The sequence below is a fragment of the Falco peregrinus genome, chromosome 3 (genome assembly GCF_023634155.1).
Source record: "Falco peregrinus isolate bFalPer1 chromosome 3, bFalPer1.pri, whole genome shotgun sequence".
In the NCBI taxonomy this organism is placed as follows: Eukaryota; Metazoa; Chordata; class Aves; order Falconiformes; family Falconidae; genus Falco; species Falco peregrinus.
Genome location: NC_073723.1, coordinates 63,324,157 through 63,345,933, shown reverse-complemented (window position 1 = coordinate 63,345,933; position 21,777 = coordinate 63,324,157). Strand labels below are relative to the sequence as shown.

At 42.3% G+C, this 21,777-nt stretch overlaps 2 protein-coding genes across 5 annotated transcripts in view; both read left to right on the top strand.

Annotated features, from left to right (window-relative positions):
- Positions 1-69: 69 nt before the first annotated feature.
- Positions 70-16,282, top strand: CEP76 (centrosomal protein 76). Its single transcript, XM_005241270.4, has 12 exons — positions 70-213; positions 1,378-1,533; positions 1,876-1,957; positions 2,324-2,548; positions 3,631-3,816; positions 5,627-5,724; positions 6,364-6,492; positions 9,228-9,419; positions 11,353-11,519; positions 13,784-14,117; positions 15,293-15,510; positions 15,884-16,282. The coding sequence occupies exons 1-12, from the start codon at positions 151-153 to the stop codon at positions 16,020-16,022; spliced, it is 1,989 nt and encodes a 662-aa protein (XP_005241327.1). The 5' UTR covers positions 70-150; the 3' UTR covers positions 16,023-16,282.
- Positions 16,283-18,480: 2,198 nt separating this feature from the next.
- SPIRE1 (spire type actin nucleation factor 1) overlaps positions 18,481-21,777 on the top strand; it is a 127,476-nt gene continuing 124,179 nt past the window's right edge. For all 4 annotated transcript variants that reach the window (XM_055799401.1, XM_055799399.1, XM_055799400.1 and 1 more), the window contains exon 1: positions 18,481-19,019. In XM_055799401.1, coding sequence (XP_055655376.1) covers positions 18,698-19,019 — 322 coding nt within the window. In that variant the 5' untranslated portion in view covers positions 18,481-18,697. The remainder of the gene's footprint in view (positions 19,020-21,777) is intronic.

Here is a 21,777-nt window from a genome sequence, read left to right as displayed (position 1 = left end):
GAGTAACGGCTGTAACCTGCCGCCTCGCGCAGCTGCCGGCGCCCATTGGGCAGGCGGTTGGGGGCGGGGCATGGCGCGCGGCCCCCCGCCCCCCCCCCGCGCCTCCTCCCGGGGCGGGAGTCGTCGCGGTTCCGTTCCGGCCCTGCCGCCATGTCGCTGCCGCCGGAGAAAGCCTCCGAGCTGAAGCAGATCATTCACCAGCAGCTGGTCAAGGTGGGGCTGTCTCCGCGGTAAAGCGCCTTCCCCTACCAGGGGAAGCGGGACCCGGCCGGGCTTGGCTGCTTCCCGTGTCGGTGGTGCGGGCCCCCGGCCCTTGGCGACAGCTGTGCCCGCTGAGGCGGTGGCAGGGCAGGCGGTGTGCTCGCTCCGCGCCATCGTCCTGCTTTGGTTTCCCTGCTTCAGCCGGCTGGGATGGTTTCCGGGAGCCGTTCGGCCTCACTGACGTTTGCGTCCCCTTCCAGGAGGGCCAGCGGCCCTTGGCGCTCTCGGCTACCGCAGCCCTGGCTTGCGGCCTTTTACCCGCCGCCTCCGCTGCTCGCCCTCGTCTCTCCCCTGAGCTACGGCGAGATGCAGCTGAGGCTGCCTCCGCCCCCGGCTCCTTCCCTCTCTCTCCGTGTCGCTGTCCCGTCCAGGGTAGGCCGCGGACAGCAGCGGTGCCGGCCGAGGGGGGAAGCCGGGGGTGAGGCCCGGGGCTGGGCGGCGGACTCGGCTCGGCATCCTGTGGCTGAGGCCTTTGCCTTTTTTTCTTTTTTCTTTTTTTTTCTCCTAGTTGTTTTTTGAGCGAGGTGCTTGGGCTGGATCTTGAACTGCCTGGCGAATAAACACGAATGCTTTAACTCTTATATCGCTAAGTATCTCACGTCCCGGTGGCTGTGGCCTTAACATCCTTCAAGTGTTACAAACCCACGCTGTTTCACAGCCGAGGTGAAGGACAGAAATTCTCTGATCTCCCTTTGAGCACAGGCAAAGCTTGTAATGGATATTTACTGCTTTTGTGCCTGGCCTACACGTATATATAGATGTACCTTTTCCCTTAAAAAATGAGAAACTTTTATCCAGAGCCTGAATTTTGAGGGAGACAAAACTGACCATTTTATAATTGATGGATTTGCAGGCCTTTTTGTAAGGAGGGAAGTTCAAGGCAGGGGATGCTGTCAAGAGCAGTGAAAATGCTCAGGTTTGGTATGGTCGTGATGTTTTAAACTGGTAGAACTGCTTTGGTGAGGTAGTGACTTATTTGATTAGTTCTGAAAGGTTTAATATTTTGGTGTACTTATTTCTGTGTTCCTAGGAGCATACCCTTAGTCTTACAGAGTGACTGTTTAGTCATAGATGCTACCATATAAAGAGCTTCTATTTGTATGAATTTTCTTTCAGATGGATGTCCATGGCAGGATAAGAGAAGTTCTTGCTGAGACTATACGTGAAGAGTTAGCACCTGAGCATCAGCAGTTATCCACAGAAGATCTGATAAAAGCCTTAAGACAACGAGGAATCATTGATGATGTCATGAAGGAACTTAAATTTGTAACTGTAAGTAGCTTTTAAAGAGTGAAAATATTTTTGCTTATTCCTCTTACTGACTGTTTTAACAAAGTGTAAGCTTGCTGCTTTTTAAGGTTTGTAATGGCTTTACTAATTTGTGACATAATAGGAGCAGAACAGCTTAATGCATATGCTAAAATTGGTTTAGTTGTAATACTACATTGAAAGTGAAAGTATTTGTTTAGTTTCATTACATCTTAAGGACTAAAAGGGAGCATACCTGGGGAAAGGTCTTCCATTGAAACGGAGGATTCTTTAATTTTTGAAGACTGCAGTAAGAGTACTGTTGCATCCCTTGACGCCTTAAAAAGTCTTTAATTGTAATTCCAGGATGTGAATGAAAAGGTGAGGACTTCAGCTCCAAAACCAGCGACACATTTTGTTGACAGAGAACCACCGCTTTTGAAAAAAAGTATGTTGCCTCCTTATTTTAATATTTGGATCATAGTTTTGAGAGAAATTTGAAGTCTGTGATTTTTGAACTTTGAATTACTAATCCAGTATGAACTAGTGTAAAGGTGGATGTTTTTCTTGCTTAACTAGAGGAAGTAAATTCATAGAAGCAGGAGAAATTGAGTGTTGCATAAAATGTGACTTTAAAAAAAATATTGATTTGTTTTACATTAAGATAACTTCCAATACATTTTAAAATCACTTTCTCCTAAGCATCTATTTCAAAAAAGTTTGTTTTTTATAATTTTCTGTTAGTTAACTGATATTTAACATACTTCCTAAGGTCTGTTTGTAGTCTCTTCATTTTTATTGCTGCGCTTTACAGCTAACATTGACCCAACACGGAGGTATCTTTACCTTCAGGTTTTGGGTGGAAAAGCTTTTCTGGAACATCTTCAGGAACCGGAGCCTCTGCCTGGCCAAATCTGTTCTACCTTCACTTTGTGTTTACATTTTCGAAATCAGCGCTTCCGTTCTAAACCTGTACCTTGCGCCTGTGAGCCAGATTTTCATGATGGTTTTTTACTTGAAGTACACAAGGATATCCTAGGTAAGGAATATTGTGGGTTTAAAGCTGATGTTCTCAGATTTTTTTTCTGACTTCAGTTATTCTGAAATATGTTTCGTAGTATTTAATGGCTTTCTTTCCTATTTTTAACGTGTTTTCCTAAGAGAACTAATTACTGTCTTAGGTGATACCACTTATAGATCTTTCTCCACTCTTGCCTCTTCTTTTGCTCCTTTTCCACTCTAAAATAACTTTTAAATTTGACCAACTTTATCCATAATCAACAGTGAGATCATAGTCTCAGAGATGGTAAGAGATGCTATGGTGGCTGTGAGTTTCATGAACTTTGTGCTGACAAGTGAGGAAGGGAGATGCAAATTTGTCATTGCATGGAAGGAAAAACTTCAGTGTGAGTTCAGTTTGCCTACCAGCTGGCAGAAACCTGCAGAAGAGTCAGTCATCCGCAGCCTGTGTTACTGTTCTTCTGTTGGTACCAAGGGAACATGGTAGGAGCTAAGTATGTTGTGAGAAGACTTCTGAATCTTGTGTGAATCCTGTAGAACTCCGGGGTAGCTTATGGAACATCAGTGAACAGAGAGAAAGACAAGTTGGACTTGGGGAAGGGAGTGAATATACCACAAATTCATGAGCGGCAGAATTAATAAAACTTGTTTTTCCTTGGAGCGTTTTATATCATAGGTTCAAGCCTAACTACAGAGAAAGTTGTTTCCTAAATACCGATATATAGTATATATATGGACCTGATGCATTCCAACTTATTAAAAGAATATTTTTCAATTGCTTTTAGTTAATGGTGCTCTAATATTCTTTATTTTCTTAAATGCTAATTCCATTTTGTATTTTTGTGCAGTTGAACACTGAGGTACTTGACTATAGGAATCTTTTTATCTCTTCTGTAAATTAACTAATATTTCTGTAGCTCTTTCCTAAACTGAGTTTGGTTTTTAAAATGGGATCATTGTTTACACTTCTGGATGCAAGATTTTTTTTAAATGAATGCATTTGGTATGCAATGAATGTAAATGCATACCTGTTTTTTGATTTTGAGGAGGACTTGGGATGGTAATATATTCATGCTATCTTATCTTGTTTAATAATGGCAGGTGATGGAAGTAAAATGGCGGATGCAACCACTATGTTATCTGTATGTGATCCAGTGCATATGGTTCTGGTCAAAACAGACACATTTGGTGAGACAACACTAGTAGCATCCTATTTCTTGGAGTGGCGATCTGTCTTGGCTGCAGAGAATGGTGTAACAAATGTTGCTGTTGAACTCCAGGGTGTAGGTAAGGATAAATAATAAGGCTGTAATGATGACTTAAAATATTGGGTACTGAGTTTCTTATAAGTTTAAAGCAGTATTTATGATGTAGTTTATTTTAGTTAAACTCATAGATTACTATAAGGTATACTTAGAAAATGCCTAAGAGGCTAATGCTCAGATTTTTCTGTTACCAAAATACTAGAAATGTGTATTCCAGATCCTGTGGTAATAATGGTCCCCATGTGGGAAATCCCACTATTATTTTTCTGCAAAGTCTGGAGAAGTTATCAAAAACAAACAAACCAAACAAAAATCAACCAAATAATCTCCAGCAATAGATTGGACCGGTGCACTGAAGAGTAAAGTCCACTTGTGTCCCTTTCGTAGCAAACTGGCAGCTGCTAGAGAAAGTCATCTCTGTTGTGCTGCCATTTATTCCAGTAGCTGGAAGCATGTTTTCTGACAAGAGGATTGAATAGCTCTTTTTTTGGTGCTTAGCACTTACACAAAAATACGCATGTATACTATCACTTGCCTTACACCACATTTTAGGAGTTCCAACCTAAGTTTTTAGGATATTATAGTTTAGTGGATAAAGACTAGATGTAGGACTTGATCTATCATGATTTCCTACGCTAGCAATCCCAGAGTTTGGTCAGCTAGTAGCTGCTGGGTCATTTGAGTATTTTTTGTCACAGTTTCTCTACCTTTTAGGTAGGTCAGCAGTTCTTGATAGTTCCAAAAGAGATTAAATTATACCTTCAAAATATTTTGAAGATTGGATACACTACGTAAGTTATTCCTGATTTTTATCACTATTGCCTGCTTTTTTGGGCAGTCGTGATTTGGTGCAGTGTTTTATCCAGTGAACACAAATCTAGTAAGCATATTTGCAAATATGTTTATTGGCTTCATTTCCTTCTGGAAATGCTGGTGTTGGCAAAACTTTAGTAAGCAGTTTGGGTTTGTATAGTCTCTCTAATGGAGAGCTTTTTATTTATAATGACTTGGAAATGTGTAACAAATAAATTGAGTTTAATACTCAAATGTGTGATGGAGGAGTTAAATCTAATTATCATTAGCTTTTTTTCCAAGTAATAAACTATCAATCCAGTAAATCCAGGGCTTTTTCTCTTCTGAAGTCTTGTCATTGTACAAAATGCATCAAGAACATCAAAGCATGCTGCCATCTCAAGTAGACAAACTACTATATGAGGCTTGGTTTTGCTTGTGTTGCTTATAGTCCCATCTCTATTGTTTCGTAGTGCTTCTTGTTCTTTATGTGATTTCAGATTTTCAGCATTGTGCAACAACATTAGGTTTATGGGATTTTGTGGTAGGTTGGTTTGTTGTTTTGGTTTTCTTAAGTTGATTAATCCATTTGTATGGCACTTGGGGTCCCTCATAATAAACTGTATCTTGGGGAAGATGAAATTCACTGATTTCCAACTTCTTAAATTTGAGCTACACGTGTAATAAGTAGGAATAGGCACTTTTACAGTGTGTGTCACTCGTACTCTATTTTAGATGCCTATTCTAGATGTTTCTAGAATGACATTCATCTCGTATGTCCCAGTACTGGCTGCAAAGAGGGCCTTGGATAATTATCTTAGATTTAGATGTCTGCTTTTTTGGCCAGATGATGCTTTCTTACAGCCTCATTTGAGTTTGAAAATTAAATAAAGACACTTACTTTGCGTATTTTTAAGATATTTGCGTGTGTGTGATTATATAGCCAAGATGTTTATTTTAATTATTTGCTCCTTCCTGGCTGAAATGTCCTTAGTAAATTGAATTTGAGAGAACTGATTGAAATTTATTTTGGTTCAAAGGTACAGAATCGAAGGTTTCTGTTGGTGTTTTAAACATCAGAATGGAAATGTATCCACAGCTTAGTAAGACATTATCTCCAGAAATAATTAATACTCAAGTAAGTTAATTTCCGGGAGGGTTGACTTATTCTTTTATTGGGGGAAGGGGAAGGCTCAGTATAGAACTACTTGTAGATGTTGAGGGCTGTGCGTTTTTGAATGTTTGATAACATCTTTTTTTCCATTCAATTTAAATATAGTTAACTTTTAAAAAATCTGTTTATACTGAACATTACTTGAAATTTTACTTCAGTATTTTTTCTAATTACTTAGAAAAATAAAGATGCAGTATACCTAATTCTTCAGGTAGTGTATGTTTTCTTGCTCTCCCATTTGAAACAATAATTTCAAGTCAGCTGTTCTGCCTGGTAAGCCAGTAAATGTTGGCCTGAATGTGTGTGCGGATGTTCTGCACATCAAAAGCTGAGCAGACCTGTACAGAAGTGTGTCATTTAAGATGAACACTACTTCAGTCAAGCTTGATATATGAGCCTACAAAGAAGAAATGTAACTTGACATTTTTGTTCATTGGATTTTCGTGTAAAACATGCTATTCTTCAGCATTTGCATGGCACACTTTAAATATTAAGCTTTATTTTACATATGCCAGGATTTGTTGTTGATGTGCTTATTGATGATGGGGATGTTTTTCCTATTTGGAGTTAATAAGTATGTGATTGATTATGTTTTTCTTACAGTTTGCTTTGGAACGTCAGAAAACAGCAGAAAAAGAACGGTTATTTCTTGTGTATGCTAAACAGTGGTGGAGAGAATACCTGCAGATTAGGCCTACACACAACGTAAGGCTGGTAAAGATTTTTGCACAGGTTTGTAATTTTTACAAATAGACATCCTTTCTTTATGTTACCTTTTTATTTCTTGATTTATTTTGAAGTTAATGTGTACATAGGATCTGTATAGATTTATGACATGGTTACATTCAGGTCAGGACTACATGCGGTGTATCATGCAAAAAATGAAATTTGTTAGGATTGAACTTCTGTTTCTGTATTGAAGATGAACAGCATGTTGCAGACAGGGGGTTACTCCAGCCACCTCTGATGTACAAGGTGATAAAGCCTGTTCAGTCTGTTTCTTTGATTACTCACAAAGGGCAAAGACTTAAATGATCTGTGCAAACTATTTCAAACAAACTTTATACCAGATAAAACAGTTAAAAGAAGTGGACTTACTAGATCTGTTTAGAGCAGATGCTCTGTATGGTCTGTAAAACAATCTGTCCGGTTAATATCACGTGATAGCTATGGACATAAGTATTGATAGCTTCGGACATAAGTATTGTAGGCTAATAAATTACTGTGTCAGTTGCTTCTTGTTAACTGTCCCTCAGAAAAAGGAATGATACGATCCTTGCATTTTCCATGGTATGAATTTAGCTTGTGTAGTAGCAATTGTCATAGCACAGATAAAGTACAGTAGCTTATTATTTCAAAGTAACATCCTGAAGTTATCTATGCCTAGTCTTTTTCTTCAGTGAAGTAACAACTTCCATTCTGGCTGTGCTGTGGGCGTTAAGTAGTGATGTGAACTTCCAAATCCTAGCCAGCAGCTGAGCCCCCCACCCAGTTACTCACTCAGTCCACCTCAGTGGAATGGGGGAGAGAATAGAAAGGGCAAAAGCAAGGAAAAAGCCATGGGTTGAGATAAAGATGGTTTAGTAATTAAAGGAAAGAAAAAAAGGAAGAGTGAGGAAAAAAGTAATGCAAAGACAGTCACTCGCCACCAGCAGGCTGATGCTCAGCTTGTCTTCAAGCAGGGTCAGGTTTAGAAAAAGTCTGTTGCCCACCCCCACCAGTTTTATTGCTGAATGTAATACTATATGGCATAGAATATCCCTTTGGTCAGTTCAGGTCAGCTGTCCTGGCTGTGTCCCCTCCCAGCCTTTTGGCCATCCCAAACCTATTCCATGTGGGGACAGAATGAGAAACAGAGAAGGCCCTGACACTGTGCATGCACTGCTCAGCAACAGCTAACACACTGGTGTGTTATCAACACTCTTGTGGTCACAGATCTAAAACACAGCACCATAGGGGCTGCTATGAAGAAAATTAACTCTATTTCAACCAGACCCAATACAAAGCCTTAAGTGTTTCAGAGCAGGATATATAGAGAAACAAATACATAATTAAATAGGGAATTCGAGAACTGGGAGTTTGGTTGGGGACATGAGGTGAAAATGGGACTTACCCTATTTTGAAAATAAAGCAATGTATGAATTAATAGTATCCTACTTTCTGCACCTAGAAAGCTACAGTAGTGTTAGAAAAAAGGTTGGAGGGGAAGAGTTTGTCAATAGGATTAGGGGACTAAGTTCTTTGTTACAGACTAATGTAGAAACTGGTAGCTCTCAGAACGCTATAGGAACTAGGCTTTCTGCTAGTTCAGTACCTATAGAGAGCTTATCTTGAGTCTCCCGCTGGCCATAGCAAATGTTAGTAAAGCTGCGCTAAATGTCCTTTCTTATTTATGGAAATAGAAATGAGATTATTAGAATTGTTTTTAATTTAGTTATTGTCCATTTTCATGTGTAATGCAGAAGCATGCATTATACACATAAAGCTATATTGAACAGTGAATCCTGCCAGTGATTTTTTTGATTGCTTTCAAGCTGTGAAATAATTTTCAACAGGATTCCAGTCAGCTTCAAATAAATGCTGCTTTTCTTGCACCAGCCTGCTGAAAAAGCATTACAAAACCTCAGTGGGGATAATATGTGACTACAGTAAAAATGCGAGACCATAATTACCTGAAGTTGCAGGCATTTTAAAAGGCTTTGATCTCTTTTTAAAATATATGAATAGAAAAGTACTGATTCAGCCCAGTGAGGAAGAGTTCTATACTTCTTGAAATAGTTCTAATAGTTGCTAATCACAATTATTTCCCTGCAACATGTAATAAATCATACCTTTTCCAGTCATCTTTTTTTTTCATTTTTCCAAGAATCTAGAAATTCTTCATATTATTATTGTCTTAATTTATGGTAATCTAGTTACTTCGTTGTGAGTAAGTTTTATTGCTTTTCAGTGTTATGACCAGAGACAGGGTATTTGAATTCAGAAGTAGACGCTTTCTAAATTCTAACATCAGCTGCTGCGTATTTAATGTTTTGTGGGGGAGTTGTTTTTTGAGTTTGTTGTGGGTTTTGGTGTGTCTGTATTTTTTCGTTGGTTGTTGGGAGTTTTCTTGGGGTTTTTTTGTTCCTTGGCAATAATGTGGAAATTGATAGCAGGTGGAGCACGAACAGTTCTTCACCCATTTAAGAAAATAATTGCAGCCTGTGCTGCTCCAGGTGTTTGAACATTTATTCTGAAATGTCCTATAAGTGACAGAGCCAGAAGAAAAACATAACTGTAATGTCTCTAAATGAGTTGCCTTAATGGTTTTGTGTCTTAATTCTACAAGTATTTTTGCATCTTAGTATTTATAAGTGATATTTATTTCAGGAAGAATAAATCCCGTTGCAAAAAAAGACAGTCCAAGTTAAGATGAATCTTTTGTGATATTTGCATGGCTGGCAAATAAGCATATTTTACATGTTCAGGATGAAAATGGAGTAAACCGTCCAGTATGTTCATATGTCAGACCACTTCGAGCGGGCCGGTTACTTGACACACCTAGGCAAGCAGCGCGATTTGTCAGTGTCCTGGGTTATGAAAGAGCTCCTGTCATTGGAGGAGGTGGTGGCAAACAAGAACAGTGGTGCACCCTTCTTGCTTTTTTATGTAGAAACAAGGTATGTGAAAATAGTCCTTGTGTGACACAATAGAGTTGGTACCACATTCTAACAGAAGTCAGTAATTTAAAACAGGCTGCAAGTACATGAATTAAATTGGATTTGGATAATTCTGTTAAAATAATTTAAGATCTTTCTAAAGAGAAATAGATGTTAAATAGTAGACAGGAGGGCTTTGGAGCTAACTTCCTTTACTGCTGTTGTTGGGGTCTCTTTGTCAATACATTTGTTTGACAGATGAACTTCCTTTTCTTTGCTTTTCTAAGATCCCATATAATTCAGTGAATCCCTGCTGGTGTGCAGGATGTGAGTTTAAATTACGGACTAATCCAGGAATGGTTGAAAAGTGGTTGAAAAGTCTCTTTTGCTGGTATTTTTTGGTTGGGTTTTTTCTTTTGCTGGTTTTTTTTTTTTGTTTTTGTTTTTGTTTTTTTTGGTTAGAGGGGCTAAAATACACTGACAGTCTTTGCATTCCGTTTTTGCAAGGTAGGGATTTGCACTAAAAGTTTCAGCCTAGTTCTTGGTGATCTGACACTTGTATTACATAACTATAATAAATGAAACAAATTGTAACTGATTCAGTATTATAGCTCTTCTGTTGTATGAATAAAAGTAATAGTGATCCCTTTTAATACCTCTTTGGAGTGGTGTATTGCTTTTCATTACCACTGAGATACTTCTGCATTCAAAAATAATGTCACTGATATTTGTATTAAAAAGATGTGGTGGTCTTGGCAACAGGAGCTGTATCCCAGTTTTCGGACCTGTCTCAAAGACTATACAGAACAGGCATTAGTTCTTGTCTCTGAATACCGTATCATGCATACGTAGCATATAAAAGCACCACTGGCTACCCACTGGCTTTCAGATGGAGATGATGATAGCAGCTTTGAGCTTGAGGACCATTATGTTTGGAGGCACAGAGAAAGGGTTTCCTCCAAGGCAGAAGTGGAAAGTTGTATAGAAAACAGCTGTATTTAGCACCTGAGACACCAGCTGGACCATTTTATTTTTCTTGTGGAAAATGGTGTGGCATTATTAAATGAACACAAGCTCACTAGAAACTTGTTCAAACCTAGTTTTCTGCATACTTCCCTTGTATACTGTGGCATGGGAAGATTTTGTTGTCTGTGTAAAGAATAGATACATCCAACAACACTGAATTTTACATTTTCTACATTCTGAATAGTATTTGAGAGAGCCTTACTCTTCTGCTTAGTATTATGAAGGCTTCATTGCATGAGCAATTTTTGCTCTTGCTTTAGAACTAACATTTGTGAAGAACTTGAGAGACAAGGAATATTAGACATCGCATTTGGGAATTGTTTTCTGTGAATTATCAATGGTGGTAATGTATTTATGAAAGAAATGTTTTTCTGACTGAAGGGAAAAGCACTACACATGACTGAGCTGGTTTATAGTTAGATCTGTGGGAGGTCGTTTTATCTTTGTTTAATTCCTGAACTTTGACAACACATTCAACACAGTGAAATAACAATAGAATTACATTTTACTAAGTGACTAAATTTCCTGTGTGAAAATATCATGTCATTTTTAGTATTACCTCAGGTATTTGCTTTATACGTGTTTTTATGTTTAATTAGAATATTGCTTTTGTGTTTGTGGGTTGATAGATTCTGGGTTTGGATTACTTGAAGATACTGTTATAAGAAGTGTTTTCCAGTATTGTATACTATATTTGAATAAAAATTATAAATAGTCTATCGTTAGAACATAACATTTTAGACCGACTTATTCTATTACAGAAAACTAAAACTTGTCAAGTTTAAACCTTAAAATCCTGACTTCTGATACGTAAACAGGAGGGAAACATGACTTGTTAAATAATGGTTAGAGAAGTACCACAGTTTCCTTTCTTTAAGATTTATCCATGCCTGATACTCAAACCAACTTACTGATGTTTACTGTCTAGGGTGACTGTGAAGATCATGCTAACCTTCTGTGCAGTCTTCTTCTTGGGTTTGGATTGGAAGCCTTTGTGTGCGTTGGAACAAAAGCAAAAGGAGTCCCCCACACTTGGGTAATGACTTATGGAACTGATGGAACAATTACTTTTTGGGAGAGCTTAACAGGACATAGGTGTGTAAAAGCAATATAAGAAAGCTGAACAATCCGTATTGAAATTTGTGTGGGATATTTTTGTTGTTGCTTTTTTTGTTTTTATCTTTATACTCTGTCATATAATCCAGGTAACTTCTGTCTTTGAATCTTTTTTTTTTTTCCGTGTACTACTTTTATTTGGAAAATAACTGATTCAGTGTGAGGTGAAATATTTCAACAGTTTCTAATGGCCTCAAGGGTTTTCAGTGGCTTTAATACCATATAGTAACCGTTTTGTGTCTTATGACAGCTGATTGCCATTGACGTGGTATCATGTGTTTATTGCTGCCATCATGTGTAAAGAAGCAGATGAAATCTGACATGTTTGTTTAGCAACCCATATTTTATTCCTCATTTCATCTGTGAAATCAGTGTTACATTACTTCTTTCCCCTGCAGAAATCTCTGCAAGTTTTCCGAGATTCACAGAATCACACAATAGTCAGGGTTGGAAGGCACCCCTGGAGATCACCCAGTCCAACCCCCTGCGAAAGCAGGGTCACCTACAGCAGGTTGCACAGGATCGTGTCCAGGCGGGTTTTGAATGTCTCCAGAGAAGGAGACTCCACAGCCTCTCTGGGCAGCCTGTGCCCCTGCTCTGTCACCCTCAGGGTAAAGAAGTTCTTCCTCATATTCAGATGGAGCTGCCTGTGCTGCAGTTTGTGCCCGTTGCCCCTTGTCCTGTTGCTGGGCACCGCTGAAAAGAGCCTGGGCTCGTCCTCTTGACATTTGCCCTTAAACTATTTGTAGCTATTTGTAGGACCCCCTCTCAGCCTTCTCTCCTCCAGGCTAAAAACAGGCCCATCTCTCTCAGCCTGTCCTCACAAGGGAGAAGGTCCAGTCCCCTAATGATCTTCACAGCCCTCCGCTGGGCGCTCCCCGGTGGTTCCCTGTCTCTCCTGAACTGGGGAGCCCAGCCCTGGACACAGCGCTCCAGGTGCGGCCTCAGCAGGGCAGAGCAGAGGGGCAGGATCACCTCCCTCCACCTGCCGGCCACGTTCCTCCCGATGCCCCCCAGGCCCCCATGGCACCCCCTTTGCTGAACTGCATTCGGTCCCCCCCGCCCAGCTCTCCAGCCTGCCCAGGCCTCGCTGAACGGCAGCGCAGCCGCTGGGGTACCAGCCGCTCCTGCCAGGGCTGTGTCACCGCCAGCCTTGCTGAGGGCTCTGCCCCTTCACCCAGGGCGCTGGGGAGCCCGTTGGACAGGGCTGGGCCCAGCGCTGAGCCCTGGGGAACCCGCCAGCTACAGGCCTCCAGCTGGGCTCTGCGCTGCTGGTCACAGCCCCTGAGCTCTGCCATCAGCCAGCTCTCGATCCGCCTCACTGTCCCCTCATCCAGCCCGCACGGCCTGAGCTGACCTCCAGGGCTGTTATGGGAGACAGTGTCAGAAGCCTTGCTGCGGTCAAGGTGGGCAATGTCCACCGCTCTGCCCTCATCTACCCAGCCAGTTGTTCCATCATGGAAGGCCATCAGGTTGGTCAGGCATGATTTCCCCTTGGTGAATCAATGTTGACTGCTCCTGACGACCTTCTTCTCCATATGCTTCGAGATGACCTCCAGGATGAGCTGGCGCATCGCGGTTCCAGGGATGGAGGGCAGGTTGACCAGCCTGTAGTTTCCCGGGTCCTCCTCCTTGCCCTTCTTGAAGACTGTAGTGACACTGGCTTTCCTCCAGTCCTCAGGCACCTCTCGTGTTCTCCACAACCTTTCAAAGATGATGGGAGAGTGGCTTGGCAATAACATCTGCCAGCTCCCTCAGCACAATGGGGTGCATCCCATTAGGGCCCATGATGACTCACTCACTTGAGTAATTTTAGAAGGGCACATGTAGTTATTCTGTATTCTAAAGCTTCTGTTAGAGCCAGTGTTGAAAAGAAGCAATTTCGTGTATCCCATGATCAGCATTTGAAGATTTGTATCTCCAAATGTAATGAGTAGTGGGGCAACTGTATGGGTATGTTGTTATAGTTGCAAAATTTAATTGCTGTGGAGTATCTGCTTGACTAATCAGTTTATTCTTTTGGATTTAAAGAGAAAAATTGATGTATTGTTTCATTGTATGCTGGGCCTCTAAAATGTGTATAATTACTTTTCTGTAAATAAATGAATGCCATGGGGGGGAGGAGTTAACAAATTTTGCTTATATTTTTGAAGGAAAAAATGCCTTATATCTGTCCCATCTAATTATTTTTACCTTGTCTTGAAATAAGGTGTATTAATAAGAAATTGAATATTTTTGATTAGGTACATCCACAGATCTATCAACCCTGATGACCCTCCACTAGTTGAACAACCCAAGCCGCTGTATCCTTATCGCACAATAGGTTGTATCTTCAACCATCAGAAGTTCTTTGGAAATTGTCAGCCCTCTGATGCTGTGGAGGTCTGTGTGTTTGACCTGCATGATGAATCTAAATGGAAACCCATGAGTGGAGAAGCAATAAAATCTGTATGTCCCCCTGGAACAGTGTCTTCGGTTCCCCCTTTTCCTCCTCTGTGTGCTTCCACAATAGATGCTGCAGTAACAAGCAACGAGATAGAAGTGCAGCTGAGAATACTGGTCTCTGAACACAGAAAGGTAATACTGTTTAAAGATTGTCATTGAATGTGTGTTTGTACTGTATACTTGTTTTGGCTAGCCATTTGTTAGTTCACATACCTAATTCTTTGCAATGTGTTTTCCATCAGCTTTTGAAGTAATGTGGTACCTAAAAAGTGAAATCATTGAAAAATTGTTTGGAAAGACTGTACTGAGCTAGTTTATATGTCATACTTCTATTTGCAGTGGTATTTCGTAGCCTCATGTGTGGGCTCTTCCCCCCACCCTGCCTTTGCCTCTCCTTCTAGAGGTCTGTGATCTTCAGCCTACTGCAGAGTACCTATGAGTGGTCTGTGAAAATGCTAGGAAGATCAGATCTGGTTGTTAGTAGGTTTTGCCTCTCCATCACAAATGGGTTTGGTCCCTAGATAAAAGCAGGCTTTAAGCCTTCATGCTCTTGCTCTGACTTCTTTACAGAATCAGAACTTCTAGAAGTTAGTGTTGTCCTTTGTCAGGATTTTTGCAAGACGTAATGTGCCAGAAATTATTCTTTTGTGCTGGATAAGAGGGAGATGGTATTTTAAAACCCCTTATAGCTTATGTCTATTTTTAATGGGGATTTTTGCGGGTTTTTGTTTTTATCTTCCAACCCAATGCTCAACCTTTGGGGTGGCAAGTAATTCTCAGAATTTGGATCTCATGCAGCATTGAATGTGTACATGGTAGATTTTTCTCCTTCTTTGTATTTTTGAGATGGTAGGAGGAGAAGGTGCATGTATATGTGTCATGTGTTTTGAGGAGCTGTTGCACATCGTTTTTTCAGGAGTGGGTTTCCATGGGAGATCTTAGAAAAATATGAGGTGAATCATGATTGATCTTTCCCAGATTTTTGTTGTGTATTTAGGCACCATCTTCTTGCATTTTATGTAGAGATACTTTAGGTAAAACATCTGGTTCCAACTCTGCTGGTCACGTTTTAGTCTAGTAGTCTAACTTCATTTCTTGCTAAATGTTTGTATTTTGTTGGTGGTGTTTGATTCTTCCTGTTGATGTGTGAGTCAATATACAAATCTTGCTGCTTCGTGGGTTCACTTCCATTATCTACAAATTAAAGATTTGTAATGGGTTTATTTGAATCTGTACAGCGTGCAAGCTTAGTCTTACCATGATGTTCATTCTGCACAGTTGTCATCATTCTGTCACTTGCCTCACAGGATCTTGGCCTTTCTACTGTCTGGGATGACCATCTGTCCTATCTGTTGTCACCAGCATTAGCAGCTTATGAGCTTGAACGCACAACAGGTATTTCTGCAGGAAATGAAGAGTTTCAAGATGCGGTAAGAAGAGCAGTACCTGACGGTCACACATTTAAAGGGTTTCCTATCCATTTTGTATACAGAAATGCCAGAAGAGCATTTGCCACGTGTCTTCGGTAAGTTTAAATGTAAAGATATATAGATATATATGTTAAAACCAAATAGTAATACTTAATTATGAATTGCAACTCAGGTTTTTGATAATGAAATTTAAAGAAAATTAATTTCCTTAAGTTAGAACTAGAAGAATTGTATGGTATATGTAAGAGGTCGTGGGGTACTGAGCTTTTATGTTGCATTGGTGAGTTAAGTGACGGTAGACTTTTCATGGGTTAAATGAAAGAACAATATAGAACAATTATTATTATTTGTAATGACAGACTCATGACACTCATTTAAGTGTCAGTCACATTAAAATTGCACGTAACCGAAAATTTTAATAATAGCTTAGTAATATCTTTTACTCTTGTTTTTCTTTTTGTCATATAGGTCTCCTTTTTGTGAAGAAATAATCTGTTGTAGGGGAGATCAAGTGCGACTTGCAGTTCGTGTACGAGTGTTTACATACCCTGAATCTGCATGTGCTGTCTGGATCATGTTTGCTTGTAAATACCGGTCTGTCCTGTGACAAAAAAAAAAAACAAACCCAAAAAAACCCCACAACCCACCAATAACCAAAAACCCCTGTAATCATTCATACCTTTTTTGATCTGCAAAATAACATATGTGGGTATAAAATTATGCAATTTAAAAGTAGTATTGTATTTCATAGAAATAACACTGATTTTGAATACCACGCGTGTGTATTGAAGAGGATTTTTTACATGGTAAATGATTGTATTTATAAAGAGAATTTATTTTTAATAAAAGTTACTTTTAATACTCGGAGGAATGTGGGTCAAGTTACTAAAATGTTTGCATAAAATGCTAGCTTCTCTTCTGCAGTTCTGAATTGGTGCAAGAATTCATTCAGAAAAAAAGTCTGGTTTGCCTCTCCAGGGGTAAGAGACTGGTTTACCTCTCCTCTCCATGTAGCGTCCAGGGTGTACTTTGTGAGTGACGGAGATCCAGCAATACTGAAGTTTAAGCATGTGTCCTTTCCACAAGAAGATTTATTTCTGCTTCTCTTGGACCTAGCAATATGTTCAGCTTGGAAGAACAGTTCAGTCAGGTATAGGTATTCTTGTTCACCTATGAACTTAATAATTTATGGATTTTTTTAATGTAAGACTAAGAACTGGATATCTGAACATGTGAATAGCTGTGCTAGGTTAGGTAAAGTGGTTTAACCTGATGCCTTTTTCCTAAGGTTAGCTTAGGAAATTTCTGAGGTAGAAGTTGTAGCCAGGCCATTTTGCTTAACAACCATTCATGAGTTTGTCTGATTCTGAAACTTGGGTCCATAGTTAATTGTCCATCGATGGTTTTCTTTGTCTTAAATCTGTGGGTCATTATTTTGCCGAGTGTCTTCTAGTCTTCAAGCATTGAGAAATTGCAAGCATTTGGACTCACTGAACCTCCGTACCATGCCTCTGATGTTTTTCACTATGTGGACTCCAGGCATCTCTTTCAAGGCTGAAGAATCCAAAATAGTTGATTTCTTCTGTAGAAGCCATTCTGTATCTTTGATAGCCCATGCCTGCCTTCTTTTGTTCTGCTAGTAAGAAAGATCCAACTCTTTCTGCTGGAGCAAAAAACCGTCACCTAATCCTAGAGAATATTGCAACACATGCAGCAGGAGTGAGCGTTGGCATTCTGCATATACATTTTATCAGCAGTGTGGTAGTATGTCACCATTTTTCTTTTTTCTGGAAGTGTTAAATACTTCCTAGGGCAGCACTTGGGTTTTAACTTGAAATTTTAAAAGTATGTTATGGACTTACTGGCCCTTTCAAATACTTCACAAATCTGTTTTTGTGTTCTCTTTGTATACCTGAAAGATCAAAAGGAATTAATTTGTCTGTTACTCGGCATAGAGGACTCTGATTAAAGATTAGACAGTACAATTTCTCAACCGATTTCATTATGTCTAATATAATGTGAAAGGCTGGATTGTATGGTATGGTGAGTATAGCTAAATTTAATAGCTTTATTTAAATACTAGTTCTGTCTTATATGCAACAGTTTTTGTTAAAGGCATGTGTGTCATTGCAAGAGGAAAAAAGCACCCGCATTCAGGACAACTGAAGGTGAAATGGGAGGCGGGAGCTTGTTGTTAGCCGAGGGATGTGTGGCCCTTCGATCCTGCAGGACTGGGCGTGCGGCAGGGGACGCTGCCCCGTGCTGTCTTCTTACCTGTATGCTTTAGTCTTTCATGAAAGGCAGGTGCTAAGGGGACATTTTTAGTTCCCTTTTACGTGTGCTAGGTAAAACTGTACAATACTAAAGAAAAAGCCCAGACGTGTTTTTGATGTGCAGCGGCGTGGGGAGCTGGCTGTGCCCTCCTGGTGCCAGCCGTGTCCCGGGGCAGGAAGGGCAGTTCCCAGCTGTTTGGAAGATGATTCCCGTTCGGGCCCTTTCCAGCCCGTGCTCGTTCAACTGCTGTCGGCCTTTCTGCAGGCCCTTGGAGTCTCCTGCCTCGCCGCTGCAGCGGGATAGCTTGGCTGTTGGAAGGATGGCGGCGGGGGGGGGTGGGGGGTGGTCGCGTTGCGGGGGCAGGCCGTGGGGTTCCGCGCCCTCCGGCCGGGGAAGCAGGCGCTCGGTAATCTCTTCGCTGAGACGTGCAGGTCCGCGGCGGGGATGTGGGTCGGTGTCCTTGTCTGAGCGGGGTGCGTGCGGGTGTCACCCTGCCTCCCCGCAGGCGGTGGTTGTTAGCACCGCTGGGCGCAGAGCCCGCGGCCCGAGCCTGAGGCGGGCGCGGGCGCCTGGCGCTCCCAAAGGCCGTTCCTCGCCGCCCACGGGCACGGAGGGTCCGCGGCAGCCCCCGAGGGCCCTCCCGCCTTCGCCAGGCCGCCGCCCGCCATTACGGCCGGGCCTGGCGGCGGCAGGGGGCGCTGCGACGCCGGGCGGCGGCCTTTGGCGGCGGGGGCGGGGGAGGACGCCATTGCGTTGCTATGAGCTGTCTCCCCCTGCGGCGGCGGCGGCAGCAGGCGGCCCGGGCGCCGTTCGTCCTGCCAGCCGGCCGCTGCCTGCCTGCTGCGCAGCCCGGGCTGTCCGGCGGCCTGGTGGCACTAGCGAGGCGGGGAGGATGAGCGCGGCGGGACCGGGCGGCGGCAGCAGAAGCAGCAGCAGCGCAAGCAGCAGCAGCAGCCGCCGCGGCGGGGCCGGTCGCTGAGCCGAGGAGCACCGCGGCGGAGGCAGGGCATGGCGCTGCCGGGGGAGCGCGGCGCGGAGCCCCAGCCCGGCGCCTCCCGCCCCGCCGATGAAGAGGAGGACGGCGGCGGGGCCGGCGGGCAGCCGGAGGCGCTGTCGCTGGAGGAGATCCTCAGGCTCTACAACCAGCCCATCAACGAGGAGCAGGCGTGGGCCGTGTGCTACCAGTGCTGCGGTTCGCTGCGGGCCCGCGCCCGCCGCGGAGAGACCCCCGCCGCCAGGCTGGGGGCGGCCGCCCACCTCCGCGTCTGGCGGGACGGCACCGTCACCCTGGAGCCGGGCGAGCCCCAGCGGCCGCCCCCGCCCGCCGCAGGTAAGGCCGGGCCCCGTCGCCGCCGCCCCGCCTCAGCCCCCCGGGTACGGCCCGGCCCGAGAACGGCAGCCCCCATCTCCCTCAGCCTTTGTCCGTGGGCTGTGGCGGCCGGGGGGGAGACGGGCTCCTTCCCGCCGGAGGGCTGCGGCGAGCGGGCACCGGGCTGCCTGTGCCTGTGTCCCCGCACCGTCGCGGTGTCGCCCGTGGAGAGGCAGAGCCCCTCGCCTTGGATTCAGTGGCCGGCGTGCGGGTACAGGGGCGGTGAATGCGGGTTTGGTGTTCTGTAATTGCGTCGTCCTTTGGTGCGTAATACTGTGTCATCCGCACCTACAGCGCCTGCTTTCGGAGTTCCCTTGGTCGTACTGCTCATCCGCGGTGTCGTTCAGAAATAGTTTGGCATCAAAAGGCACCTATTAGAAACAGATCAGTGTAGAGCCTGGTACGCTGACATTAAGTAAATAAGGCGGCCGTGTACACCTACCAGGGGCTTAGCACCTACCATCTGTTTCTTTTAAAATACCCAGGAAAACATATTTTGCGTTGGAAGGGAAAAGAAGGACACATGTCCATTTTTCAGCATTTCAAAGCTGCTGGTTACGTATGTGGAAAAGGTGACTTTTTTGGTTGTGAGTACAGTTTTATTTCTGAAAAGAAACTAAGGCTAGGCAGCAGAGGGATGTGGTCAGTTAGTATTCCCAAGTATCAACCTAGTCCACGTTCAACGTCACTGAATTTTCCAGGAAGACAGAGGGTTTGGGATTTTAAAGTTAGGTGAAGTAGAAGGCAATGTAAATTCACAAAATGGGAATAATGGAGTTCTCAGCATTGGTAACACGAGGTATAATATCCATGTTCTAATTTAATGAAGCCTTTTAATACAGTGTCTGTCGGAAAGGTCTTTTGGCAGAGTTTTGCAGTAATCCAGTTTGGAGCTAGTGGCACCTGCAAATATCAAAATATACTCAGTAGAAGAAGGGACATAATTTTGTACCGCAATTGAAATGAGTCTAGTAATGACTTCCATTTAAATGTGATCAGGGATGCTTTTTAAGTTAGTTTAAAAAGTGGGTTATTGTAACGTTAATAAAATGCCAGACCAACATCCAAAAGTCCCAGGAAAATACTGTCCTGACCAAGACATCTGCATGTCACAAGAGCATTTAAGAGTTCTGTATTGCACTTTGTGTGCTGTCTATAGTGTTTTGGAATCAGATTTCTTTCTTTCCCTTTTCTACTGTAGGAAATATATTGATATACTATGTATTTCTTTCTGTTGTTGCCTTTTCATTGCTATTTGTGGGCTTATTCTTTTTCCTCTTACTACTGTATCTTTAATAGCCCACAGGAAGGTGTTGGATATATTTGGATATAAAGTTCAGACCCCTTGCTGACGTCCAGTATGTTTACTTTTATGCTAATGCTGCACGTCACATCTGCATTAGTCTTTGAAAATGTTTTCATTAACCTGTGGTAACCTGTGTACGTTGATACCATTTTTAAATCTTTGGATAGATGAGGCTTTTTCTTTCATTTTTCAGCCCTGGCTATTTTTCTCTTATCTCTCTTTTTAAGTTTATTTTCGAACCTTATTATTGTATGTATTATGTTGTGTATGAGTTAACACCACATATTTGTGATTATTTCTTGAAAATCTTGTGTCTGTGTGTATATCTATCTATGTGCATATCTATCTATATACACACACACATATTAAAAAGATAAACAGTCTGTTGAGACCTCCCAAGGAAAGCAAGGAGGGGAGATTTCTGCCAGGTGTCCATTCCTAAACCATACTCAACATGAAACAAAGGTGGTCCTAGTCAGTCTCCTTTGTTTTGTGGAACCAGTAGCAGGTTTTCACTGGAAACTGTTGTATATGTGATACGGTGAATGTTGGTAATCCACTATACTGAGTATTGAAACGTTGACGGTAGCTTTGCTTCTCTTTGGTATCTTCTGCGCTGTCCCAGTTCTTTTCCGTATTGCTCACTGCAGTGTCCTTAGGTGATGATGAATGAGCTTTCTGAGCCAATTTCAGCTTGAGCCTCTTGAACGGGTGTTTATTCTTAGGCTCGTGTGTTCTGCTTAGTAGCAGTGAGAGCTTAAGAACCATTGCCCTGGCGCTGTGACTTGGGGAGCGGTACATCATAGCATAGGCCCTGAAGCTGTCTGGCCCCATCAATTTTACTCTTGAGATACAAATTGAAGTTATCTTACAAAGATTATGTAGAAACTGATGTTACTTTCCCAAAGCTGTTTCTTGTGAAGCAGTTTTCCAGTTAATGCACAATACTTGACATTCCAATTCAAAATACCTAGAAATTGAATAAAATGTCCTTGAGATAGGAAGCAAAGATGAATTTCCCTGATACCAGGGCAGAAAAACAACCTTGGAGTTGAAATACCATCCTTAACCAAAACCAGAGACTAATTCTCGGATCTTTCCAGTTTTATCTATGTGATCTGTTAATAGCTGGTTATCTTGTTAGAACAAAAATAAGTTTTTTCTTAAATAGGAGTAAAAAGATTAAGAATGAAAAAGTCACTCAGTTGTTCTTTTTCACATCAGCGTTGATACTGCTTGAAACCCTGATGAGGATCAGGAAGGATTCCTGATAGTTGTTTTCCTGCCTTTGTTTTTCAGACAACTTAGGTTTAAATGCCTGTGTCAGGAGGTTTGTTAGAGCAGTAGGGGTTCTGTGGGTTAACACTGTGAGCTGTAAAGCTATTTTATTCTGGCGATACATAAAAAAAATGT

Coding starts and splice junctions, on each gene's coding strand:
- CEP76 (XM_005241270.4), top strand. CDS start 151: ATGTCGCTGCCGCCGGAGAAAGCCTCCGAGCTGAAGCAGATCATTCAC. Junction 2,549..3,630: donor AGTACACAAGGATATCCTAG/GTAAGGAATATT, acceptor TAATAATGGCAG/GTGATGGAAGTAAAATGGCG. Junction 5,725..6,363: donor CAGAAATAATTAATACTCAA/GTAAGTTAATTT, acceptor TTTTTCTTACAG/TTTGCTTTGGAACGTCAGAA.